We start from the raw sequence: 27,692 nt of genomic DNA, 5'->3' as shown, positions 1-27,692 counted from the left end.
CATGCGTAAGCTAAGAACGTAACCGTGGAATATCTATATAATGAAACTATACATATAAACTATACATATACTATACTATGCTATAGTATACATATGTACTATGAAGTGCTCTGAATACAGTACAATGCAATTCTAGTGCTGTCTACATAACATGCATGTCTAGTCTAGACTTAGATAGCATTCTAGTCTAGTGCTGTCTACAGTCTGTATCAAATGCTATCTAAGTCTACAAAAGGTGCTATCTAAGGGGGTAGGGTAAGTGCTACAGGCCATGATGGAGTCTGAAGAGGTGGGTTTTCAGACTACGGCAGAAAATTGGGAGTGATGCTGCAGTTCTGACTGCAATGGGAAGTGCATTCCACAGTTTTGGAGCCAGAAGGGAGAAGAGTTTTGGACGTGTGGAGCGTCGTCCCGGCGTTTTTAGTGAGGGTACTTCCAGCTTCCCTGCGTTGGCTGATCTGAGTGCGCGGGAGGGTTTGTAGGGTTCGATCATACTTGCACGATATGGGGGAGCCATACTGTTGGTTGCTTTGAATGCCAGCATCAGAGTTTTGTATTCTGTGCGGGCAGCGACTGGGAGCCAGTGGAGGGAGCGGAGAAACAACCCATTGCATGTCATAGGCCCTTTAAAACGAGGAGGCCACTCTAAGGGAATTCAATCTGCTACTGAGAGAAGGGTCCAATGATCCAGAGCCTGTCTACAAATACAAGTCGCTACACACTACGGAATGGGAGGACACAAAAAGGCACCAGATGTCGTTCCTCCCAAGAGCGTACAAGCTTTACCAGAAGTAATAGAAACTTTTTTAGTGTTGTTTGATAGTTGATTATTTATTTATTTGTATTATTGTTTTTAATAGAACGGTCCTCTTGTGTCTCCAAATGTAAGAAACATCATAATTCATACTGTTATGCAATGATGTTTTTCAAATAAACTTGAACTTGAAAACGATACATTCAGGGGTGCATGACCGCAGTGGTTCTCATCTCAACCTTTCATATTTGAACTGGGGACCCCCCATCCTGATAAGCACTTGGAATGTATAAGTTGAGGCATTAAGTTTGACTCGGTTCCACAGATAAATGTTGTGAAAATAGCTGAGCTTCTAGATCTGCTATTTTCACAATTCCTGCCGCTTTCTTATTGCGAACGCAGTGATTGCGAACGCAGTGAGCATTTACTATGAGACCCAGCAGATCATGTCTGTCTGTGTGTCTGTCTGTCTGTCCCGCTGTAACACCACCCGCCCACCACCAGAGGGCGCAGCTGTATCACACACAAAAACACACACACACACATGCACGCACACACACACACACACTCACGCACGCACGCACACACACACACACACACACACACAAAACTTAACTTAAAAAAAACTTAACTTACAAAAAAACTTAACTTACAAAAACACTTAACTTAAAAAAAAAACTTAAAAAGTAAAAACTTTAAAAGGAAAGAAAAACTTAAAAAAATTAACTTAAAAAAAAAACTTAAACACAAAAAAAACCTTACAAAATTACGTAATTTATTCTAATTGTTGTTTTTGCAATTTACGAGCTGCGTTCGCTTCCCACGTTCGCGTGTCTTACTTGTATTATTTGACTATTTTTTTCTATTTATTATGTTTGACGATGTTGATGCAGTAATGGTCTTTTTTCTTTTATATCTTTTTTTTTCTATTAAAAAAAAATGTCTTAAAAGTCCATGACTTCAGTGTTATCTTGGACCTCATAAATCATGTGGGGACCCATCATGAGTCACAACCCACAGGTTGAGAACCACTGCATTAAACACGGGTCTACCGGGCCCAAGAGCTCACAGAGAGGCCCTATAGCCAAAGCCTTTGTGTCAATTGTCACTGTTATTAACTTTGCATCTATTGTCGAAGGGCTTGGCCATTCGTGTCAATAAATAACCAACAGCCCTACTGAAACTTGAAGGAATAGCCTAAACATTCACTTTTAGTAGATGTTACCAGAAAGAAACCATCATAATACTTTAGGCCTTTAGGGGCATGCAAAAAGTGCAAACCAGCATTGGAATCTCTAAAAAGCTGAGGAATTAAGGGAGCTTCATGAAGTCAGTCAGACACTCAGACATCTGCATCATGTGAATCAGTGAGAAAATGGGGAAAGTGCGTGTTCGAGTGTGAGGAAAGGGCTTATTTGATTTCTAAAGAAGGTCTGATGAAATATCAAAAGAGCACAATACTTGTGCATGAATGAAATGATTGAGGAAATCAGGCAACATTGATTTCACAGTAAATAAACTACCTAACTGTAAACGTAAGAACCACATAATTGCTTGTGCTTCCTGCAGCTTGTCCTTGAGGCCATCAAGATTCCTCACTTGGCCATTGAGCACAGGGAGTTTATTTGGCCAGTCATTGACACACACACATTATGCACATTCAACCATGATGGGTTTAGATGCAGAGTAAATAAATAACTACAAAATTAAGAAATATCCACACAATGAAATCCAATTAAAAACAATGACATCCTATTTGATAAACAGAATGCCTGATTCCCTGGTCTATTCGACCATAATGCCATTCAATGACATCTGGAAGATAAAGAACCATAGATTAACTCCTGACACTAATACTATTAATCATCATGGGGAAGGAAAGAGTGATGGATGAGCCAGAGTAAATCATATATACGCATGACTCTGTCCATACTAACTTACCAGCAGCACCACAGTGACTCCTACGGGTCATCAGATGCATCTGCAGCAGAGGCATATTATCCCTGTTGCTAACAAACAATTAAATGAAGAGTAAAGCAATGGCACGTGGTTGAGTTAACATTTTTCTCCCTGTTGGACGTGGGTTGGTCGGGGAAATCCCCAAATACAGTCGGCAATGTCGCTAACCTACACAACATGTGTGAGACTGGTCTTGTGCGCTGCAGACAAGCAGGCTGTCGATCCCTATGCTATGAAGCTCAGTTGTGTGTCGGCGCATGCGTAGAGGAGATGTCTGGCTGTCAGTTCAGAGTGCAGTAGTTCGAGTTTATACTTAACTTTCACTTGTTGAGGCGGTACGGTGTCGGTGTTGTTGTTGTTGCGTGTCGTTCAGAGTTCTGAGAACATTTAATACCAACACACAACGTTTGATGGCCTTGGGGGGGCTTGGAGGTTTAAACGAAATGCGCATTGGTATCTTATTTCGTTAAGTTCACTTCGTCGAACTGTGCGTCGCACAACAACAGCTCACAACATGCAACAGCTCTGACAGTGACAAATAACATTGTCGCTCAAGAAGAACTTCTGTGATTTTCTGGACTGGCCCAGGTGAGTTGCAGGAATTATGTTTCTCGATTGGTAGCCCTAGCATGAAACATGAATACCACTGTAATACCTCAGGCTAGGGCTACTATTACTGGATTTGGGTGTGTCTAGACTCTTGACGAGCAGTGGTTCTCATCCAGTGGTCCGGGGACCACCAGTGGTCCTTTAAGGGTGGTCCCCAAATGGATCCTCCATTTGGTTTCATTTTAACACTCTCAAGTGTTAAATTATTGTTAAAATTACTTAGTTATAGTTAGTTAATTTACAAGAAGTCCAAACAATTAACTTAATTGTTCTTTTGATCAATGTCGGCCTGTTATATTCTAATGGATGTGGATGGTACCACAACAACACAGCATGGAGTTGTTGACAAAATCTTATTAAAAAATAACAAAATACTAAGGCGTTCCATGGCCTCAAATACTGAATAAATAATGGACCTTGATATGATAATTGATAAAGGTTGAAAACCGCACTGGTCTAGAAGATTATATTTCAAGGTTTGTTACTGTGTTGTTACTAGTGTGTACCATATAGCCTGCCATCATGTCAATGTAGCACTATATGTTCACAGGTGACACAGACGAGCGTATTACTATGGAGAGGGTTCCCCTCAGACAGAATCAGCTGTGTGGCTCATGGGAGATGAAGGAGCGCTTGGGAACAGGGGGATTTGGCCATGTCTACCTGTATCAACACCTTGTAAGTTATGACTCCCTCACTCCACCCCACTACACATAGTACACAACACTCATGGTCCTCCTGGGACAGCTGCCTCCAAGCCTCCAAGTGCTGTTACTTATTGTTTGTTTGTACGTATGTCTGGTACAGGATACGGGAGAGAAAATCGCTGTGAAATTGTGCCGCCTGGAGTTGAACTGTAAGAACAAAGACCGCTGGAGCCGAGAGATACAGATCATGAAGAAGTGAGTGCCATCGACTTTAAGCAACGACGGATACGGCAGTTGGCTACGGCGACCGGAAATGGATCAGTGCTCGATACATAAACCTGCTCTCCGTCGCAGCCCTTTCTACTACAGGAGAACCTACACTTACACGTAGTGTCTACAACGCCATGTCATAACCATGTTTATTGAAATTATAGCTGTCATACATTTACACCGATTGCTCCATCACCTCTCTTATGCTGTGTAATGTGTTGGCATGCTCTGAATGAAGAAATAACACTAATACCATATGTCATATTAACCATGTTTATTAAAACGGTTTTAGAATAACACACCTTCCTCTTTCCACTGCTGATCATGTCCAGCGCATGTAAGAATTAAGCAATATCGGCAAGTTAGCTGACGCGCGACGGGGTGTTTAAAAAAAGTGTTTATGTTTGACACATGCTGCATAGACGCGTCACCATGGGAACCAATGTCGCCGTCGCCGACGGCTGTTTGCTTAACGATTTTGACAGCTACGGCGACGGCGTCATAGCCGCCGTACTTCCGCATAGCGTCGCCGTCCTGAAACAGTCGTTGCTTAAAGTCCCTAATGTCTTGCCAATGCAACCAATGCCTTTCACACACACACACAGTAACTTGAATAACTAACCACCTTGACTCCTGCTGACCCATCAGTGCATTTTGATCTTCTCTTCATGACAGGTTGAGCCATGTGAATGTAGTTCAAGCCAAAGAGGTTCCAGAAGAAATGAGTTCCATTGCTCTAAATGACCTTCCTCTTCTGGCCATGGAATACTGCTCCAGAGGAGACCTACGCAAGGTACTGGATGTCATGAGACCTAACAACCAGGCCCATAAAATATACCCCCTGTGAAAAGGAAGGGGGCATAAATACAGGCCCTGCCTCACAACAAATGGACACAGACCTTGCCATAGATATTAAAATGAAATAGGGGTCACTTTATGATATCGCCATCTCAGTGGCCTTGTAGTTAGAGTGTCCGCCTTGAGATCGGGGTTCGAGTCCCCGACTGGTCATACCAAAGACTATAAAAGTGAGACCTATAAAAGTGAGACCTAAAGCCTCCCTGTTTTAGCATCAAGGGTTGGATTGGGGGTAAGTCGCTGCGACATGACATACTGCCAGGGTGTGTACTTGTACATCATGGCTTGGGGATGTACTTGTACATCAATCCGCCTCACACTAGTACAGAAACAGGAGATAGGCTCCTGCCCTTTGAGCCACATGGCTCTGCAAGGCTTACTTTATGATATTTAGCTAATTTATGAGCCAACATTGACTTAACACATTGCTTTATAGTTCAAAACCTTCCTGGGGAATCCCCTTTCATGGTTAGGGTTAGAATGAACCGCCACTGAATGCCAAGGAGCACTTCAATGAATTTACTCAGATATAGACATTGCAAAAGTCCCATGTAGTTTTCGTGGCATGCAAAAGGTCACACAGAGATTCAGGTTTTTATGCCCACAAGAATCCAATGAAGAGCCGTTTAAATCAGCAAGTCTCTTAGCTGACCAGTATGAAGATGATTTGGTGGACTTTCCAACACAGTGCTGTCAGAAACATATGTGGACCTTGGCTCAGGTCCACATATCACTCATAAAGCACCACTCCTTTCTGCCTATTGTGTCCATAGCCACTGCAATACAATTACAGTATTAATGAGAAGCAAATTTGGAGGAGTGTCGATAAAGCAATCTTTTGAGGCATTTGATTAGTTAACTACTGTAAGTTCAAGGTTCAAGGAGTTTTATTGTCATTCCATACAAGTACAGAACGATATTAGTTGCCCTGGTCATGGCAGAATAGCATGGCAGAACAAATAGTTCAGATGAATGCAAATTAAAAAAGACTCTTCTTCCCCTTGCCTTGTGTTTAGAGTTGATATGGATTATTATCGATATATCAGCGCAATTTCCAAAGCATTCCATAATCTGTAAAAAAAACAACAACATATGCGCCAACAATAGCGATATATCTGTGATAGACCAATATCAGCTGATAATATAGTGGCTCTAATTATGCTGTAGAAACATGTTACTGCTAACAACTGTAGAGACGGGTTAAATCATGCTACAAGAAAAGAAAAAAAATAACTGTAGTGCATGAAAAGAGTTTTTACATTTTTGCATTTCCCCACTTAGATCCTGAATAAGCCAGAAAACTGCTGTGGGTTAAAGGAGAGTGAAGTGCTCTCCCTGCTCCGTGACATTGGTATGTTTTTTCTATCAGTCTTCATACTATGACAAAAATGTATTGTTGTGATGTTTTGACTTGGAAAGCAATTGGATGTGATGGGAGAAAATGCGTCGCACACTCCAGCACCATATGAAGTTCTCTTTGTATTGTATCTTTTCCCCTTTTTCTCCCATTGTTGTAATAACTATGCCAATTCCCAACTTTCCTCACACACACGTGTAGTCCCTGTCACTGCTAACAGAGGGTGAAGACGAGCACATGTGTCCTCTGATATATGAGAAATCGTGGAGGAACACGCTATGCGACCTAGTTCTTCTAACCGCTGAACAGGTGGACCGGAACAGGTGAACCAACCTGTATGAGCCGCTGGTGTAGCAAAAGAGAACATGTTCCCCACCCGGCTTCTCACCCTTGAACATGGCCAATTATATTCATTGCCAGGCACTGCTCATGCTGGTGAGCAGGAACCTTTACCCTGCACCACCTGGACGCCTCTGTATTTCTCGTATTTGATGACCTTCCAGAAGTCCTTGTTCTAGAGATCAAAGAATCAGATCAGAGAGTGTGACACATTTCCTCTTCTTACAGTAACTTGTGATCTGCTCCTCGCCAATATACAGTCATTGGTGTGTATTCTTCATGGGACATGATATACATTTCTGATCACATGCTCAGGTTCTGGTGTCCAGTATCTCCATGAAAATAAGATCATCCACAGAGACCTGAAGCCTGAGAACATAGTATTACAAGAGATAAATGGGAAGGTGAGTTCATCTTCTCATATACTTACAGTATGTAGCAGAGTATAGTATTGTATTAGAAGCCTAAAATCTCCCCTGTCCCCGACTAAGAGACAAATTAGTCTTGGATGATGGGTATTTGTTTGGTTTAATTCCCATGAAGGAGAACTGGGTTCAAGATCCGGTGGTTAAACTTACATATACACATTCTTCTTAATCTGTCTATCCCCATCTTCTTTTGTCTGTACTTACCATAACATTTTACACTTACTTTCACATTTTAGCTGGTGCATAAAATCATAGATCTGGGTTATGCGAAAGACCTTGACCAGGGCAGTCTTTGCACGTCCTTTGTTGGAACGCTACAGTATCTGGTAAGTGTTTTGGCACTATCAGTTAATTACAAGCAAACAATGTTTGAGAGAATAAGAATGAATAAAGAACGGACTATTGTCTTTGTGTCCCAGGCCCCTGAAATGTTTGAGAGTAAACCCTACACTGTGACTGTGGACTACTGGAGCTTTGGGACCATGATTTTTGAATGTACCTGTGGCTTTCGTCCCTTTTTACACCACATGCAACCTGTACAGTGGTATGTCTACTACATATCTTTGTTCTCTTTTACAGTCTGATTCTGATTCTGGAGGTGTATTGAAGACAGACCTGAGGCTGTATTTTTAAGTGGTGCAGGGTAAAGAAAGATACTTTAATGATGATGATCTGATTTTTGCAGGACAACTAAAGTCAAGAATAAAGGTCCCAAAGACATCATGGCAGTAGAAGACATGAATGGAGAAGTCAGATTCTCTACACATGTTCCTTACCCCAACAATCTCAGCAGGTACAATTTACAATTTGGGCATTTAGCAGACGCTCTTAATCCAGAGCGATTTACAGTAAGCAAGAACAAAACATGGTAATACATCAAATACATAAAAATCATAGAATCATACGTAAGCTAAGAACCTAACAGCGGAATATTTATATAATGAAACTATGCGTATACACTATAGAGGTACAGACAAAATCATCCGGTGACTCTTTTACCTGAACAAATGTGGTGCAACAGCATCAACAATTATTGTGTGTGTGTGTGTGTGTGTGTGTGTGTGTGTGTGTGTGTGTGTGTGTGTGTGTGTGTGTGTGTGTGTGTGTGTGTGTGTGTGTGTGTGTGTGTGTGTGTGTGTGTGTGTGTGTGTGTGTGTGTGTGTGTGTGTGTGTGTGTGTCATGCACATCCACGCAGGCCCGTGTTGGAGCCAATGGAGTCACTTCTACAGATGCTTTTGCTGTGGGACCCAGCAACACGTGGTGGTGGGCTGGACGCTGACTCCATCCAACCGAGCTGCTACAGTGCTCTGCAGAATATTCTCAACATGAAGGTTGTTGATTGCTTTTAATCATGGTTTTGAGTGCCTCCTCAGTAGACTGCATGCTAAATTTATTCCATTCTTTCTCCGATTCTTTTCAGGTGATCCATGTGTTGGACATGACGTCTGCTCAGTTGCACTCCCTGGTTTTGGATCCTGAGGAGAGTTTACACTCTCTGCAGCAGCGTCTGGAAACACACACTCACACACACATCCCCCCGCTTAGTCAAGAACTGTTATTGGAGGCTGGGATCTCGCTCGACCCCCGCCAGGCGCCTGCCCAATGCCTTCCTGATGGACTGGTAATCCACTACACTAACACACAGACACAAATACATAGACCGACTGTCATGTTAAACAGACCCCATCAACAAGACACTCTTTTTCGACAAATGATCGACAATGATTTTTAATGTTTTTTTTTGTGTGTGTTTCATCAGCAAGGCTGGGACAGCTCTGTTGTTTACCTTTTTGATAAGAGCCTTACCAAATACTCTGGACCGCTGACTGCTAGACCTCTGCCAGACAACGTCAACTTTATAGGTAGAACATTTACTCTGCTGTGACGCTTTGTCTCTCTAATGCTTTCTACCATGAAAAACATGAATGTGGTTGGTATCTCAGTTAGGGAGACCAAGACTCAGTTACCACTGGCTACCTTAAGAAAGGTATGGGGAGAAGCAGTGAGCTACATCTGTGGACTAAAAGAAGATTACATACGTCTGTACCAGGGACAGAGGGCAGCAATGTAGGTACACATGATGTGCTGTCAGAGATGATGTGGTGCAGCAGTTACAGTAGTGTCGTGTATATACACACAAATATGTTGTTTTATTGATAAAATACACAGATTTCATTCATGTTTTCATTTTTGCTGGCTATATATTGACAACAGAGTTTTTTATGTATTCATATTCATACTGTGCAGTATATCTGAAATGTTTTCCTCATTTTGTTTGCATGGATGTCTTTATCTCTGTGCACATGTAGGCTGAGTCTGTTGCGTTACAACACCAACTTAACGCGTTATAAGAACCTGCTGTTCTCCCAGTCGCAGCAGCTCAAAGCAAGATTGTCATTCTTTAAGAGCAGCATTGATTACGACCTGCAACAGTACACAGAGCAGAGACATACGGGAATCTGTGAGTAGACTTTCCCCACTCTGTCAAAAAACCTTACTGAAAATAAACACTGTAGCTCAGTCAGAAGGTGTAACTGTACAAACATCTGTTGTCTATAGCATCAGAAAAAATGCTGAAGACCTGGCAGGAAAATGAAGAGAAGGCTGTTGGGTTTATACAGGTATGGTGCTTTGTAGTACAGTAACAGTTACAATACAATTACAATTTAGGCATTGAGTAGCAGACACTATTATCTAAACAAAGTGACTTACAATAAGCAAGGTCATCACACGCTCTCACATGGAATACCGGTAGTCTGTTACATGGAAAGACTGTAGTCTAAAGAAACTAAGGTCCCAGGTAAACCAAGACAATCTTCACATTGAAACTATAGGGCACCAGCTAAACAATGAATCTAGCATCTGTTACAGTATGTACATGATGCTATCTAAATTACATTCAAGTACACAACTGTATATCATCAAATCAATTCGCTAGATTAACTGTTTTAGCCCTACTGTATATAATATTTATGGCCAGAAATTGAAATTTAGTGCACAGTTTTAGATTTATTTTTGTTAAACATTTTTTGTAGGTAGCAGAGGTGGGGTATCTTGATGAAGAGATAGTGTCACTGCATTCTGAGATTGTGGAGCTTCAGAGAAGTCCATTTGCCAGGAGGCAAGCAGACATCATGGAACAGCTGTCAGTGTCTATTTGGCCTTATTTACTTCACGTTCATTTTGATCTTATGTCATTGACGCGTGATTTGGAATCCCACCAACGCTCCAGGATCCCACCAACGCTCCAGGTATCCAGGTCCAGGAAGGATCCAGGACCCGCCTTACCCTGTGTCTGATTGGCTCCCGGGCAGGCATAGTTTTACTGAGGTTAGGTTTCTAACCTAAGGTTAGGTTTAGGCATAGTTTTATTGAGGATAGATTTAGGGTTAGGGTCAGGTTTAGGCATAGTTTCAAAAACGAGAACTGTCAATCACAGCGACTACTGGCCAATCACAGCAGGGTTTCCTGGAGCTGCGGTGGGATTCCAAATCACACATCATTGGCGGGCTGGAGTTACATACCTCCTCAGTATGACATAAGAACAAATGCTTGCCATGTGAAACTCATCAATGTCATAATGATGTTCTATACAAACTAACTGTAGTTGTTTATCTTTTCAGGGAGGAAAAGGCCATTGAACTCTACAAGCAACTGAAAGCTAAATGCAAAAGTTAGTGTACACTACAGTCCATTTAGACTGGAATTTGGTGTTCACTTGCATGGAATACTATAATGTAATATGACTTTCATGCTCTGTACTTAAATATTATTATTATTGGTGCAGGTCCTGACCCTCCACATGGCTACAGTGACAGCTCAGAGATGGTGAAGGCAATACTGCAAACTGTTCAGAACCAGGACCGAGTGTTAAAAGACTTGTACACTCACCTAAGGTACATAATCCACTGCTGTAGTACACACACACACACACACACACACACACACACACACACACACACACACACACACACACACACACACACACACACACACACACACACACACACACACAATCAAATAAAATATATAATACTTCATATAGTTGTATTTACGTAGTCTTTTCTCCCCATCTCTTCCTTTTATAGTACGATCCTGGTGTGTAAGAGACGCATTGTCAATTTGTTCCCAAAGTTGGAGAGAGCGGTGGAGAACATAAAAGCTACTGAGGCAGCAGTGATGCAAATGCAGATGAAAAGGCAAAGAGAAATCTGGTACCTGCTAAAGATTGCCTGTGTAAGTGTATATATGAAAAGTATAGGGTAAACTGTTGCACCCTTCTTTGTCCTTTGTTCGGTGGTCTCAAAAATATAAAGGAAAACTGGCAGAAGAATACTACATAGTACATACCAAGGAAGAAGAAAATAGCTGTTTTTCTTGTTTTAACATGCTCATAAAGTGCAATCAGTCTGTGCTCAAAGTGAAAGGTGCAATGAAATAGCAAACGTTTCGGTCATACAGTAGGACCATATAGCACTGACAAAACCTTTGACCAAAACGTTTGCTATTTCATTGTACCTTTCTAACTAGGGGCATGGTGGCTACCAACCTTCTTGCCTCACAGCAAGAAGGTCCCGGGTTTGATTCCCGCCGGGGACGCTGTGGGTGCTGGGGCCGTGTTCTCCCCTCCGCAGCATTAGCGGCGAGCGCTCATACCCTAGGTGCGGTTGGCGAAAGGGCCTTTCTGTGTGGAGTTTGCATGTTCTCCCCGTGTCCCCTAGGTAGGGTAAATACCCTCACAAAAAACATGCAGTAATGCTGGTCTCTATACTGCCTCCCCCTGGTCAGCCGGGGCGTCTGGTGAGGGGAAAGGAACTGGTTGGAATAACAAAACACATTGTTTAACGTCATTTGAGAGTCGACACTTGACACAGAATGCACCTAGAAAGTCATGCCAGATTTTCAGGTTGAAAACCAGTGATATGTTTTATATATAATTGATATTGTCTGTTGGTGTGTCTTTAGGCCCAGAAAGGTTCTCCTTCACAGTCATCTCTGCCAGGGTGCATTGAGAGGTAAGAACCACACAAGACTCAGCTCACTGGCACAAGTTCAGATCTGTTTCATCATGTGTATCTGAATATGTTGTGGATAACCAGTTTATTGATCTCACAGAGAGTCGGTTCAATATTTACTGGGGGAGAATCAGCATTATCTGAATCAGCTGACTTCTCTGCTGCAGGACACTACCCAAGAGATGGAACACAGTGTCATGGTACGATATGGGTGAGAGTGAGTTAATGATGTTGTAGTCTCTCAATCCAGCCGATCTCTTCCACAATCTTCAACATTAAATGCCATTGACAATGAATGGAGAATTTACATCATATGTGTCTGAGCAAATCGGCTTTTCTAATCACATTGCATTGTTTTAATTCAGCTTGGGGCTTATACTGTGTATATATATATAATTATATATATATATATCACATAAATTCAGTTGTCATCTTACATGATCATGGTGAAAAGATGAGTTTTTTTAAACATTGTATCATCATGGTTAAAAGATAATAACATAAGTTGACAAATTAAATCATGAAGAAGTATATTCATTTTTTATTGGATGATGTACGACGACAAGAGCGCCCCTCACTTCACACGGGTGTGATTTTTAACCACTTAAACCCTATATACTTCATTGTCCGGGGTCCCTCGCCTAAGCCTCTATCCTAAACCCAGTCAGTGGGCGGGGTCTTACATTCAGCACTCAAAGCAGAGTTGCTGCATAGAGCATGAAACAATATCTCATCTGCAGAGAACTTGATTGGTTTCGGCAAGCCAAATATTTTTTTTCTTTTTCTTTTTTTTAACTTCTTTTGAAATGTGCGGCCAGCACATTGATTGATTGATTGATTGATTGAATAGTTTATTGAACATAAATGTAAAAACAGTAACAGAGTACAGTCAAACACTCAGTTCAGAAGGGATAGTACCAAAAAAAGTCCTTGCGGTCTTGTTTCCATTTAGGCCCTAATATGCAATCAGTTCATAGACATGACATGAAGAATAACAACAAAATTCAATATCGTCAATAACAACAAAAAAATCTATATCATTTCAGGAAAAAATAAAAACTGTATGTACAGAGTGGGGGGGAAAGGAAGGGGGGGTGATCACCTGTTTAAGGGGGAAGGATCATTTCCTCTCCCTTGGGCCTGCTGAGAGGTGGATTTTCAGGCCTGTTTTAAAAGATGTAAGTGATCTGCATCTTTTGAGGGAGGGGGTCAGGGCATTCCACTGCCTGTGTGGCCGTGTTGTAGAAGGAGAATTTACCCATATTTGAGGGCAAGGCTGCATTTACAATTTTGAATGTCAAACCCATTTTCAATTGCTTAACTCTGTCTTCTACCCGGAGCCAGTTTAGACTAGCAAAATGGGTTGGAAAGAGGTGTGTCAGGGCCCCAGGCCGAGAAGTAGTCACATTAGTTTGTTTTGGGAGGTCTGAAGCTTAGTCTTAAGTGGCATAAAACAGGAAATTAAATTGGTAACCTTTTTTACTGTGATGAAATAAAACAATACTATTACTATATTCTAAAACCTCTTTGTTTGTAATCAAGGAAGAAGACTGGAGCTGGATTCAGTATGGATCAGTACAAGCTGATTCACAGAAGCTATAGAGACTGACGAGAGGGCTCAACAAGTGAAGAATATAATAAACCTGCAATATAGAGCGTCGCAGTCCCTGTTGTGGTCGAGAGTTCCGCTCAAGCAGAGCGACTGGACTGCCGCTGGGGGCGAGAGTTCCGCTCAAACAATTGGGGCGACGGTTCCGACGACCTATTTCACATAATACTGCTCTATGGGACACTTTATTTTAGACGTACTGTATATGTATATTTCTTTCTTATTTATTGTATTAGTGAATGGAACAATATAAGCTGCTGAAAAGCCAAGCATGAAGTGTGTGCATTCATTTTATAAAAGTATGCCACAATATATGCCATGTGTTTTGTTTAAAACATCAATAATTGTTAGCCCTCTGGTGTCTGGCATAAAAAAAATCTAAATAAATATGCTTTTTCGTTAGGACTGGTATGGCCTACTTTAAGGGATTAATTAAAGGGGATATAACGTTCACATTCCTCCCCTTGTTTTTACACCTGTAAAAGGGTGGGTGAAATTATTTTGTTTGTACAAAACATTTTGCACTTTCAAGAGTCATAAGAGAAGGGAATAGTGAAATAAGTCGTATAACAAGAAGACAATGTCAAATATATACATAAGGTGAAAAATGGAAGTAAAATGAGGCAGAATACTTCTTGAGCAAGTACAGAGTGACATTTACAAGTGGCAAAGGATGCCCTCTACTACCTGATACAATATGTACCTTATACCGATCCTCAATATTTCACAAAGAGATTGGTTGTATTACTAGTCCTAGTGTAACTTATGACAGATACCATAAATCAAACATTGTATTATATATATATATATATATTTTTTTTTAATGTATGCCTATATTTATTCTGCCTATGTCAAAGATTGGCTATGCCTATGTCAAATTACTAAAGAATGTACACAAATTCACTGTGTTGTGGGTTGTGTGTAAATCTTTTTTAAACATAGGGCATAATTGGTTAAAGGCATCACTGATGACAAAATAGACATAGTATTAAGTTAATATTAAGTATGTTTTAAACCTGGGACCTTAAGTGGCCCCTAGTGGCCACAGCAGCACTGCTGTCATTTCCAGCAAGCAGGGCTAGAAGTCGTGGGCGGCGGTGTCGTGAGGGATGTGTGTGGATTGTGAACAGTCTGAGAAGAAGTGACGGTTCAGCAGAGAGTGGTAATGTTTTATTTATGATATTATAGGTTAGCTCACATTTATTTTCTAACATGACAGATACCATAAATCGACTATACTATATCATTTTATATCGGTTTAAACAAGTATCCAATATCGGTGTCAGACATCAGACAGTAGCACCCAACGTTAGTTAGCATTGAGCCAAAGCACTGACTTCCAGGCAGCCCACCGCGGGGGCTTGCTAAAGGTTATATTATTCATGCTTATAGTGGCACGACAAAATTAACCTGTTCTCTACTCTTTTTGACAGTAATTCCCTTAACCGTACGTCAATTATTTTGTCGAGGGGAAAATGAGGCTCGTGCGATTAAGCCCAGCCAGCTAACAAACGTCAACGCCACCATGCAGAGGCTGCAGCTATAAGCTAACCTGACTGTCCAGCTAAATGACTGTTTTGCTGTACTTAATGCAGTTGTTCATTCATGCACAGGAATGATGCAAACTTGCAGCTGTTTAACGTAATACCGAGGATGTACAGACCAATGTCTCAGCTATATAACCTATAAGAATCTATCATATCTGTCAACTTTTCATGCTAATAGCTGGCTAGCCTGGAGTGTAGAACTATAAACTACGACCCGAGAGTTGCATTCTATCTAAATGTTATAGTGTTATCACCTCTACACAACATAACCTTTTATAACCATTATAACCAGGAAGTGACATTGAGATAATAAACCTCTTTTACAATTGAAACCTCACCTTGCCAATTAGGATTGAGTTAATTCCTGGCTTTGAGGGCTAGACAACCCATAACCTACAATCGGTGACCTGTTGGCCTACAGGAAAGTTGCTCTTTAACAGAAACAAATAGTACTACTGTTCACTAGTCGAGACTCGAGAGCAATGATTCTCAAAGTGGTCATGGAACCCTCACGGTTGCGAGGAGGTCCCAAATGGACATTTGCATGTCTGAGTGTTCAAATGGAACCTTCCATTTTGTACACTCAGAGTTATGGTGGTCCTTGAAATAAAGAAAAGGTTTGGATGATTGACAGATTTAAAAATGCCATATTATGAGACATACCCCTCTCTGCCTGCAGGTAAGCACAGGTGAGGATGACAATGGCGCATGTTGGGGCTGTAATGGCCACAATAGCAGGTGTGGTGACCATTTTACTACACTCCTCCATTCACAAGATTGAGGAAGGACATCTGGCCGTTTATTACAGGTAACCACTTTCCCTTAAATGTTTTTAAAAAAAAGTAGTTGTCTATTTTTGCCACTTGTGTGTCACTGTAGTAGCATAACAAAGGTAACAAGGTTATTAATTTACGGAGGAGGGGGGACCTAAAAAGTTGAAATATGGAGGTTTGAGATTTCTGCCCGACAGTCATGCTATAAACCATGTGGCCAAGCACAAGCAGAGAAATGTAAATGCATTCACAGTCAACCAATAGGCTACATTGTCAGTCGGTCACAGGGTGCTTTTTGGACAGCATTAATGACTCCGACTGTGCAGTAACATAAATATGGAAGAACGACAACTGAATAAAAACTGAAATGTTTTATTATCTCAGTAGCAGCAGTTTTAAGATGAAATTTGTCACATAAGATTTGACTTAAGGGTGAAGGTTCACAATTCTTAAAAATCTATATTAAATCCCTAACCTGAAATTCCTATCCAAAAATAAAAAGACAATACTGAACCTACTTACCTAGACTAAACAATACACAGGAGAAAACAGAATAAAACAAAACAACCCTTCACCCCTACAGGTCAAACTGGTGACAAATAACTAAGGACCAAACCTAATCAAACAAAAGATAACTAAATACAAAAGACTCAAAAGAACATGGTTTGGTGGGGGACAGAGTGATGGATTCTCTGCTGCCTTTCAGCTGCCATTCCCCAACACTGTCAAGTTAGAATGAGACTTTTATAGATGAGGAACCAGAAGCACAGCCAATCCTGGCTAGGGCATGGACCGGGCCAGTGGCTGGACCTGCCAATCTGCAACACTACCTGCTTTCAATCAAGGACTGTCTAAAGAGGACGAGACGCGAAGACCGTACGGGCGACGCCATGTTGCTTCATGGTGCTCCATGGAAGGAAAGAAACATGCGCAGTTGAGACCAAGGAAGCTGAACGCGGAAGTGTTGGCTGCATATAGCCCATTGCGCATGTTTCTTTCCTTCCATGAAGCACCATGGAGCAACATGGCGTCGCCCGTACGGTCTTCGCGTCTCGTCCTCTTTAGACAGTCCTTGCTTTCAATGAGCCACTTCACACTCGAACACCAATCAGCACCACACCCAACTCTTCACAAAATGAAAGCAATATAATACAAGCCACCAATAAGAACAATATACAATAAATACAAAATACGGCTGGCTGTAATAGTCACTGTGTTACGCAGCTTTTAACATTGTGGCTCTTGTTGCCTTACAAGCTCACAACTTGTCGCATTGCGGTGTGTTGAGCTTGTAAATCACTTTTTCTGAAAGTTTATGAAAGTAAAAGTGTCTGGGTTTTATAGATATTTAATTAATTAGGAGCTTGTGACTAAATAACTAAGAACATTGAATCAACCCATTGTAACACAACACAGGTTATTTTGTTCTTGTCCTGAAAATTAACTGTTTTGTACATGGAGCGTTTCCACCCGACAGTGACAATATGTCGCTCATGTATTCTGATAACAACTTTCAATATTATTCAGAGCAGTAAATATGTTGGTTGCCTATGTAATGCCAGTGGTTAGCAAGTAAGTGTGGCATCAAGCCAAGGGGGCCAGAACATAATCGGTGGCTAATTTAAGAACTGGAACTTGTGACAGGCTGTCTATAATACAATTCTAACTATGAATTGCTATAAGATGTGTGTGTGTGGTATAACTACATACTGACAACTATGAAATGCAAGTCACATATTTGAATGTTGCGCTTATTTAATTCATAATGAATACAACGTTTTATCTGGAGACCGACAGGCATACTCCTTTTTAAGCAGTGATAAATGAGCTCTTTCATAGAAGAGAAGCAAGCTCAAGGTCTCTTCTTAGGTGCAAAGAGAAACGGTGTGTTGTTTATGGCATGTGAGTGAGTGACACAGCATTCTGATTCTGTCTGACATTATAGCCTATAATGTATGTGTGGAACAGTAAAATATTGTAAATTCTTTACAAAATAAATTGCAGAGCCAGAAATAACTGGAGGGCCTGTTCTGGCCCACACACTGGGGGCCACTGTTGCAGACCACTGCTACAGTATATGCTTTTTGGAGTGGTTGTTTTTTGAGTGGTACAACCACTCCAAGGAACAGCAATGTCCGTGTTAACCTATGTGTGTGACCATGAGTACCAGTAGGGGCAAAAGTGGCGCTGTTGTGCCAGAAACAGAGAGAGAGAGAGATAGTGCTGCACTGTTGCCTGCTAATGAGAGAGAGAGAGAGGGGGGAGGGGAGTTGCACCACTCAGTTCACACGGTTGTGATTTTAAAGGAGATGTGCTTTGGATTCCCTTCTGTCAAAGGGTGGGGGAACTGAGTTAACCTTTTTGGTGTTAGAAGTTGTTAAGGCATGAGCCTAGCCTAGCCGTCTATAAGAGGGTTGTTCTTTGTTTGTCTGGAACAAATCTTGCCAACCGCTTGACCAATCGTTGCCACATGTATTGTGCACAATGCAGTTGGCCACATAAATGCCTCCAAAGTCCAATTTGTTCATGTATGTTTTATATCTTTTTCGAATATTAACGTTTATTCTATAATGGAAGTCAATGGAGCTCTGATTGGGCTGAAACCTTGCCCACATTTTGAGGCATGATCTGGTGGTCCCCCCCACCACTCTTTTGTTTTGTCCTCTTACCCAATACCCATTTACCCCTTAATTATTAGGAGTAGAGTTATTTAGTACAGACGGTGCTCATGGATCAGTTAGGAGTTAAGTGTCTTGCTGAGCAACAAATCATATACCGTATACCAGGGCCAGACTGTGAACTGGAGACATGTATGTGGATCGCAAGATCCACATGGGGGAGTGGCGTGAACTTTGCAAAGGGTGTTTTGCATGTACACCTTTGACCCTGTATGATCTTTATTACTCAAAATGTATTCTGCTTATATATTACATTCCATTTATCCCAGCTAAGCCAAGTTCTTCATCAGGATCATTTTATATTGGGACACTTTCTGTTGCCATTTCTGTGTATTTTGAATAAAAATGTAAGCTGCAATGTCCTACCCAGGATTCAAACCCGGGTCTCTGGCCCCCGCACGAGAGACTTCTGAGCTTTAAAAACAGTACTACTTGTCAAACAGTAGGTGTTCTAGCCAAAAGCAGTGTCTAAATTCTCAATGGAAGCGTACAGATTGGTTAAAATAACATATTTAACTAAATATTAAAAGAGGTAGTTTGTGCGCAAAAATAGTGTGCTATTTATAGCTCAGTCTCATCTAAATCATTTGAATGTATTTGTTACAGGGGAGGAGCATTGTTAACGACTCCCAATGGCCCTGGATATCACATCATGATGCCTTTCATCACCACGTTCAGATCAGTGCAGGTACAGTACACTCAACCTGGTTGGCCGATTACATTGTCAGTTGTACTTAATATATGACTGGCTCTGGTATGTTTTTCCGGTATTCAACAAGAACAGACAAGATAATACACAAAAAACTGACACCCGACCATGTGAGTCGCTGTCAGTTTAGCGCTGACTGGTAAGGAAATAAGCTACTGTCAAATCTAATTGACCACAAGAACTCTAGCATCCCTATTGTCCAAGTAGGTGGCCAAGACCCAGTCCTCTGAAATTCCCTTACATCTCTCACTGCTCACCTGGCCTACAACTTGAAGGCTGCTGATGAGATTTTAAGTCCACTCCTCACCTATTTGATTTGATGTATTAGATTTCATAATAAAATAAAAATACACACACATGTTACATGCTTGATGCTTCTCAAGGAAATGTCAAGGATAAAAACACAGTCAGTGACTCTTTTTCATTGTGGTCCTTGGTCTGAGAAAAACTGCATAAATGCTGTATGGCATGTTCACGGCATACATAACAGATCTAATAATAAATAGAAGTGACCATACAGGCTATGCAACTTAGTTTAGTGTTGCCCAGTAACGTATCAGATAATCCATGTTATGGCAGTATCCTCATTCTCTTTTTTATTTTTTTATGTTTCAGACTACACTTCAAACTGATGAGATCAAGAATGTTCCCTGTGGAACGAGGTATGACTGTGTAGACATAGTTACCAATGGGAATAATTGTATATCCACCATACAGATACATATTTTTAACAAACTGTTGTGTGGACTATGGCTGGATTTGTAATAGTCTTTTTCTGGTTCTGTCCATAGCGGTGGTGTGATGATCTACTTTGACAGGATAGAAGTTGTCAACATGCTGGTACCTACTTCAGGTACAAACCATTTCCTTCTCAGCTTTAAATGGTAAATGGTAAATGGTGCATTTATATAGCGCCTTTATCCAAGGCGCTTTACATAGATTGTGCATTACATTCACCCATTCATACACCGATTGCGGCGGAAGCCATGCAAGGTACCAACCAGCACATCGGGAGCAATTTGGGGTTCAGTGTCTTGCCCAAGGACACTTCGACATGTAGACAGGAGGAGCCGGGATTCGAACCGCCGACCCATGGATCATTGGACGACCTGCTCTACCTCCTGAGCCACAGTCGCCCTAGCTCTGACACTCGCTGAATATGGATGGCCTACCATTGCATAAACAACACCTTGCACTGTACCTACTTTTGTTTTTGTTCTGTCTATAGTCGTGGACACAGTGAAGAACTACACTGCTGACTATGACAAGACACTCATCTTCAACAAGATTCATCATGAACTCAACCAGTTTTGCAGTGTCCACACCCTGCAGGAGGTCTACATTGAGTTGTTTGGTAACTATATGTGTATATTCCACACACACACTGTACCCATACAAACACAATCTGTTTCTAAACTTGGATGAAGGGAAGCAAAACAAGTATTTAAGTTCCCCTTTTATGCATGTCTACTTTGTATTTCATAGACATCATAGATGAGAACCTGAGGATCGCTTTGCAGAAAGACCTCATTATGATGGCCCCTGGACTTACAATACAGGTAATCCCTCACACATTATGCTCTCAGGTACTGCAATATACAGTATACACCAGTAGATGAAACATCACAACATGATCTCATAACAAATTCATCTGTTGGTTTCTCTATCTCTCTCTCTGTGTCCCATTTGTGTTCTAAATATCCCTTTTAAGGCAGTCCGTGTTACCAAGCCCAAGATTCCTGAATCTATCCGAAGGAACTTTGAGCTCATGTGAGTTAGTGTGTATGGACTAGGATTTGAAATCTCTACAAACCTTACGATTCGATTTCGATTCAGGGTGCCACAATGTGATTATAAAACAATTTTGTTTAGTTGGTGACGTCTCGATTTTAGATTTCTGGCAGTAACATGTCTGGTGTTTACTTTTAGTCTTGCTATGCCAGAACTGCTGCAGTTCCACAGTATGGTTTGTACCGTGGCAGCACAGGAGCGTATTATGGTGAACCTGATCTACTTTACATCAGAGAAAATATAGTTAAAATTCAGACAGAGCTGAATGCAAGGGTAGCAAGGCCATCACATAAAACAATGATGTTGCGCCAATTGTAACAATGAATTGAATTTAAAGGTTAAGGATGGTTTTATGTGTAATGCATAGTATGAAATAAATATAAAAGTTGTATTTCTTGTGTTATACGTACGCTAATTCATCAAACTCTTACTTGGTCAGTTGACTTGACAAAAGTCCACTCAGTCACAGCGTTGTAGTACTGCTACAGCATTGCAATACTAACTTGGTTAAATTGTTATTTTAAACATCGGTATCGGCCAAGAATTTCCATATTTGTGCATCCCTAGACAAAATGTTTTCCCCCTAACATGCACATTGTTTATACTGGGATTTGTGTATGTGCTGGCAACGAGGCACACGCAGTACTTGTGATCCTCTTCCACCTCTGTGTTTGTGTGCAGGGAAGCAGAGAAGACTCGTCTGATGATAATGATCCAGACTCAGAGGGTGGTGGAAAAAGAGGCAGAAACGGAACGCAAGAAAGCTATCATTGGTAATCATTGATGACTATGATTTAGCTGTACTCTGGACTGCTTGCATCACTACCATTGATAAGTCATAATTGGTAACTTAACCACAGCCCATAAAAGTCACCCTAAAATGTTATTCCTATAATATTGTATTGTTTTAATTTGTGAATTTGTCTCTACTTGGGTTGATGACACATTAGGCTATACCGGTATTTAGATTATTGAATTTCACAATACATTTTCTTAGAATCTATGTACGGTATCATGTAATCGTGGTATTACATCTTTATGTCCTTTACAGAGGAAACCTTTGTGTAACATCTTGAAAACAGAAGTACATCTTGTATTATGTATAGTCACTATGTTATATATTAATAGCATAAACATCTAAACCTGTTTTTTCTCTGTCCCCACAGAGGCTCAGAAGATGGCCCAGGTAGCAGAGATCCATTTCCAACAGTTGGTGATGGAGAAGGAAACCGAGAAGAGGATATCTGAAATAGAGGGTTAGTCGTGTGTGTGTGTGTGTGTGTGTGTGGTGACCTTTGGTTGTAGTTCGGTTTATCATGTGTTGCAGTTGCTTTATCATGTGTCTCTGCATCACAAACAAAACACTGTCTTTGTTTCAGATGCTGCCTTCTTGGCTAGAGAAAAGGCTAGGGCTGATGCAGAGTATTACACTGCTGAAAAGCTCGCTGAAGCCAACATGGTAAGTGACATTAACACAACCAGCGCCGGGATTCCTTCAAAATAGAAGCTCTGGGGTGCCGGGAAGACAAAGCCGCTTTTACTCTGTAAAGCCCCCCCCCCCCCTCCTTCTGTTGCTTGCTTACTTTGCTCTCGTTTCCATAATATCGCTAAATAATCCATCGCGTTCATATTTTGAACGAGAGGCAGTTGAGAAGTCAGAAATGAGAAGCTTAGTATATCCATCTGATCAAAACCATGGAGAGCGCCCTAGATTAGCAGAGACGACGCATTCTTTCTGCAGTCCAACTCAAAAATAGTCCAACTCAAAAATAAAAAAGGAGAAAATTCAGAATATTCTTCTCTCGTTTGATATCATTGAAGATGCGCTAGGACGTGTACACACGTCATTGCAACCCGTCGATTGGATTTCTTATGACGTGTGGTCACGGCGGGTGGACTGAACCAGTTAATATAACGACATACATGCGCACACTTTACACAATAAGATTTACTATTTGTCTTATACATTTATCTCTGTCTCCTCTCGCTTCACAGTTGAAGTTAACTCCTGAATATCTGGAACTGATGAAGTACCAAGCCATAGCATCCAACAGTAAGATCTACTTTGGCCAGGATATCCCTGACATGTTTGTAATGGGAGGCAGCAGCCCCCCTAAGTCTGGACGCAAGCTGCCCTTCATAGACCCAGACCTCTTAAACCAGCACCAACAGTGACCGTGGTGTTGCACTGTGCAGGGCAACCTGTTTGAGCGCTTGTCTCATCCACAACGGAGATGGCAGTGATGCATTATGGGTGGGATGGCATTACACCATGTTGGGTGAAGAACAGGCTTTAGTCTTAATTTGAAATGGCTGAGAAGGTGTGTGGAGCTTGTCTGGAGATCATAGAGAAGGGTTAGAAGAGAAGATATAAGTGTAGGGCCTTAGACCCAAAGCTGGCAGATCTACAAGCTCACAACTGGTCACAGTGTGATGCGTTGCAGTGCGATGTGTAGTGGGCTTGTAGATCTTCTATTTCCAGTGGACACCCATGTGCAACTAATCCTAAATCAGGCTAAGGGATTGGAAGAGCAAGATGAAGAACACGGCTACTGTTTTCTTTGTGCAGCTCTTTGGGTGAAGATATGTTTTAAGAATGAGAATGATGCAAAAGAAAAAAAAGATAAGCATAATAAATGCTAAATGCTTGGTAAGGGTAAGTGACGTTCAGGGAGTTCAAAGGAAATGGACCTCTGTAGTCACCCTACTTTACATGTTCTCACATTCAATGCAACGTTTTACTTTTCTTTTGAGGCTGCGTTAATTTTGTTAGTGGTATGCAAGGGACTTGATGAAAATGTTGTGATTTGTGATTCTTTTTCCCCCCCTTTTTTGAAAATCTGATCTAAACTGGAATCTGACACTAATTCGGAAGTTAATTGTATGAGTCTTTATCTGACATGTGAGAGGATCATCTCGGTGTCATCTTCTGTAAACAATGATTCACTAGTTGGCTATTCTCTCTCAGCAAGAGTCAGTCATGACACTGATTCTGTTTGTGCCCTGCCCGTAACCTTGGTTAAGTCAGGGCTTCCTGTTAGTCGTTTTGATAAAATTACAATGCAGTTAAGGGGCTTTAAAATGTGTGTGTGGGGGGTTGGGGGGGTCTGGTTGTCGGCATGTAATGGTAGAGAAATATTAGGTGTGAGATAAGGAATTTGAGAGAATGAGCTTCCATCGTGCAACAATGCATCACAAGACGCTTGATCGGTTGCTCAACTTATACTCCATTATACAATGCCTTGCGACATCTTGGCATTGTTGCGATCTAGATGCCATATTATGACAAAGTATAAATCAGGCTTTAGTCTTTCGCTGCTTTACTGATCCATTTTCCTTACTACTTGAGGAGGTCATAATTGTCAGACTTGATATCTGTCTGCCATCAGACACTTAAAGGCACCAGACTCTTGTACAATTTGAAACACTTGTACAAGACACAGAATTTTGAGTCTGAAACTTTGTGTTTCTTCATAGGTTTTTGAAGTTGAAGTCCTAGATGGGTCTGTAGTGGGTATTAATTAATAGATGCGGTTGTAGTATTGTAGATGGTTAATCTGTTGTTTAGACAAGAGTATGCTAATTATTATTATTTTAAAGACTCCCTCCATGCTAAGGCTGACAAGCTGCACTAAAACCCTCTACTGTGAAACCAAGAGGAAGTAGTTCATGATGACTGATTTAAAAACAAAAGGTCTTTAAATAGTAATGCCTTTCATGTTATGACTGAAAGTGAGGACCCAAACTATTACGTTCACATAGGGCCAGAACTATTATGTTTGGCTCATCACTAGTTCATATTGTATCTATGTGCCATGCCAAAAGAATGTATTCAAATAACCACAGGTCTTACCACTAGAGGGAGTTTAGATTTATAGTCCCTGTTTCAGCATTTGTTCAAGTTATTCTCTCATCTGATTTTGATTAAAAATGTGTCATCAGGTTTGAGGTTATTAATTGATTCAGATGACTATAGGTGCCTGTGACGATTGTTAACCTGCCACGTCTTTTGTTGCTGTTAATTAAAATGTTTGGTTAGAACTTATCCACACACCAACTACATGGGATATATTTAATGCTAAATTCATGCTAATTCTCAGGAAAGCTTCCTTTTTTTTGAACAGCTTGTCATAACCTGAGTTTCACCTAGGGTTTATGTAACAACCTGAAAGCCCATACTATGTGGAATAGTGGTGAAAGGGGCCTATTTAAATCAGTTTTTCTTCCAGTGTGATATTAAAATATAGCAAACTTCATGTTTAATCTGTTTATTGATGATTTAAGATTTCAAAGTTTGTGTTAATTTCATTGTGTTTCAACAGTTACTGCTCAAACTGCAAGCAAATTTTTATTACAGTCCAGTGCAATTTTATAGCAAAAAGGCAGTGGCCTCGTTCAGAATTCAAGCCTTAAAATGTTTCTTATCCTCAACACAGACGTTTCAATGGAATTCGTTCAGTGTTTATCGAGTAGTGGATATAGTTTGTTGAGAATCAAAATACATTTTTGTTTTTTGAACATTGGAACGAGGGGACAGTAGTAGTTCATGCTGGCATGCTTTCGGTTAGATTACATTACACCTATGCATGTGACAGGTGAGGTGAGCCTGCTTGAGGCCACAGGTTCCAGTTAACCACACGAGATTCTGAGGTAACATTGGCCAAAAATGTCTGATCTGCAATTTTTGGCAAATTTGGTGTAGAGGACAAAGCGTTGGGGGGGCGGGTTCTAGTATAGAATTCTGGGGGACACTGGACGGACAACTAATTATATAGGGTTTAAGTGGAACAGGAACTTATGAAGACATACCGTAGCCTCACAATAGGCACGAAAGAAAACTAACCGTGGACAGTACTAATATTGTGTGGAAGATATGCTGATGTTTACTTGATCTAAGATTCACAGTCAAAGGCTGTTTTTTTTGCTTTGGTGTTGGGTTTAAAATAATGATGCAAAGGGGTGTGATTCACATGTACTTTTGTACAATCTGCTAAATTTAAGCATCGTCTCCTCGTTTTAAAAAGTTTATATGCAAGATGTTTTCATCAAGTTTTGAAAAAGTTCATATATGTAAAATAAAACCTATTTTGATACCACTTTTCCTGTGTTGGAATTTATTATGTGAACAAAATGTTCTAGACCACAACTGGTCTTCCTCATGACTAACTACACATTCAGCCTGTCTGTTGTTATACGATGGTAATTCATGGTACAAACATCAGAAATGTCCATATAAGTAAATCATTGTGGAGTTTAGACAATGAATTATGTGGTTTTGCATATTCAGAGTATACCCCTAAAACGGTACCACTCAGCTGCTCTTCTGAAACTGCTATATCACACATTTGATATCTCCTGGATGTGAGACGAACAACAATGATACCATATGTTTTTCCTCTTAATGGTACCGAGATCTCACCTGGCCCATGGACTTAATAGTTAAAAAAACACAGAAAATGAAAAGAGAAATGTATTATCAAAGGGATAGGTTTAGGAGTGTGCTGTATACTGTATAATTGCATTTAGCAAAATGTAATACGCATTGATGCCAACAGGAGGCAATCTAATGCCTAATTTTGCTAGTCTGCAGCTGTGTCACTCAATGACAGCAAGCTTCTCAGCAACTCAGTCTTGGCATGGAATATAAATTGAGATTTCGACAATCAAATACACTTTTCTCCATCCCTGGGGCAGATAGATGAAACTACCTAGCTACTATTAGAGATCTAGTGAACTTTTATAGTGGTTTATCTAGTGGCTTTTAATTTAGTTGCACAGTATGTGTCTTTAAAATTTGAAGTACACTCAGAAATATTATGTCTTTAATGTCATTGTGCATATGGTCTCCATGTGTTTGAGGGGTATAACATTGAAAAGGCTGCCGTGTAGATTGGCTGAATAATTGTGGCTGCATGAGAATGAGTCAATGAATGCTTAGTGGATATAACTTTCACACAGTCGCTGTTTATTGTTTTAACCCACATATCTATGTCGAGCACTGTAGACAGCTCTGTTTGTGTTTCCTATTCTGTGTGTGTGTGTGTGTGTGTGTGCGTGTGCGTGCGCGTATGCCCCTAGAGACAGACTCTTCAGCTGCACATCATAACCTCTGCATAGCCTGTCAACTGTTCACAGAGGGAGGAAGCTGTGTGTGTGTGTGTGTGTGTGTGTGTGTGTGTGTGTGTGTGTGTGTGTGTGTGTGTGTGTGTGTGTGTGTGTGTGTGTGTGTGTGTGTGTGTGTGTGTGTGTGTGTGTGTGTGTGTGTGTGTGTGTGTGTGTGTGTGTGTGTGTGTGTGTGTGTGTGTGTGTGTGTGTGTGTGTGTGTGTGTGTGTGTGTGTGTGTGTACA

The 27,692-nt window shown here is 40.9% G+C and overlaps 2 protein-coding genes across 8 annotated transcripts; both read left to right on the top strand.

Moving 5' to 3' along the window:
• Positions 1-2,965: 2,965 nt before the first annotated feature.
• Positions 2,966-14,216, top strand: LOC306930592 (inhibitor of nuclear factor kappa-B kinase subunit alpha-like). Of its 7 annotated transcripts, none has more exons than XM_079511639.1 (22): positions 2,966-3,301; positions 3,882-4,000; positions 4,130-4,224; positions 4,915-5,032; positions 6,379-6,448; positions 7,109-7,197; positions 7,458-7,765; positions 7,907-8,014; positions 8,418-8,553; positions 8,643-8,843; positions 8,982-9,084; positions 9,166-9,289; positions 9,532-9,683; positions 9,782-9,843; positions 10,258-10,367; positions 10,846-10,895; positions 11,010-11,118; positions 11,311-11,458; positions 12,188-12,237; positions 12,338-12,437; positions 13,284-13,415; positions 13,780-14,216. In XM_079511639.1, the coding sequence occupies exons 2-22, from the start codon at positions 3,896-3,898 to the stop codon at positions 13,837-13,839; spliced, it is 2,430 nt and encodes an 809-aa protein (XP_079367765.1). In that variant the 5' UTR covers positions 2,966-3,301; positions 3,882-3,895; the 3' UTR covers positions 13,840-14,216. The 7 variants fall into 7 exon arrangements, with proteins under 7 accessions (XP_079367765.1, XP_079367768.1, XP_079367767.1 ...); XM_079511645.1 differs by lacking the exon at positions 13,284-13,415 and having other exon boundaries at positions 2,969-3,301; positions 3,873-4,000; positions 7,458-7,547; positions 7,641-7,765; positions 13,780-13,918; XM_079511642.1 differs by lacking the exon at positions 13,284-13,415 and having other exon boundaries at positions 3,873-4,000; positions 13,784-14,216.
• A 666-nt stretch (positions 14,217-14,882) lies between these two features.
• On the top strand, positions 14,883-26,440 carry erlin1 (ER lipid raft associated 1). The gene is made up of 12 exons (XM_079512712.1): positions 14,883-15,008; positions 16,073-16,201; positions 19,451-19,532; positions 20,169-20,215; positions 20,345-20,406; positions 20,782-20,907; positions 21,039-21,112; positions 21,265-21,323; positions 22,026-22,117; positions 22,511-22,600; positions 22,724-22,803; positions 23,340-26,440. The coding sequence occupies exons 2-12, from the start codon at positions 16,089-16,091 to the stop codon at positions 23,517-23,519; spliced, it is 1,005 nt and encodes a 334-aa protein (XP_079368838.1). The 5' UTR covers positions 14,883-15,008; positions 16,073-16,088; the 3' UTR covers positions 23,520-26,440.
• Positions 26,441-27,692: the final 1,252 nt, after the last annotated feature.

Source organism: Electrona antarctica (assembly GCF_951216825.1).
Source record: "Electrona antarctica genome assembly, chromosome: 10".
Lineage (NCBI taxonomy): Eukaryota > Metazoa > Chordata > Actinopteri > Myctophiformes > Myctophidae > Electrona > Electrona antarctica.
The sequence above is the reverse complement of the archived record's forward strand: the minus strand, read 5'-3'. Positions and strand labels throughout refer to the sequence as shown.

Excerpts from the sequence above, each read along its gene's own strand:
- LOC306930592 (XM_079511639.1), top strand. The coding sequence starts at position 3,896 with ATGGAGAGGGTTCCCCTCAGACAGAATCAGCTGTGTGGCTCATGGGAG. Across the intron at positions 4,001-4,129 it reads TCTACCTGTATCAACACCTT|GATACGGGAGAGAAAATCGC; the intron begins GTAAGTTATGAC and ends TGTCTGGTACAG. Across the intron at positions 10,368-10,845 it reads GCAGACATCATGGAACAGCT|GGAGGAAAAGGCCATTGAAC; the intron begins GTCAGTGTCTAT and ends TTATCTTTTCAG.
- erlin1 (XM_079512712.1), top strand. The coding sequence starts at position 16,089 with ATGACAATGGCGCATGTTGGGGCTGTAATGGCCACAATAGCAGGTGTG. Across the intron at positions 16,202-19,450 it reads CATCTGGCCGTTTATTACAG|GGGAGGAGCATTGTTAACGA; the intron begins GTAACCACTTTC and ends TATTTGTTACAG. Across the intron at positions 20,407-20,781 it reads CATGCTGGTACCTACTTCAG|TCGTGGACACAGTGAAGAAC; the intron begins GTACAAACCATT and ends TTCTGTCTATAG.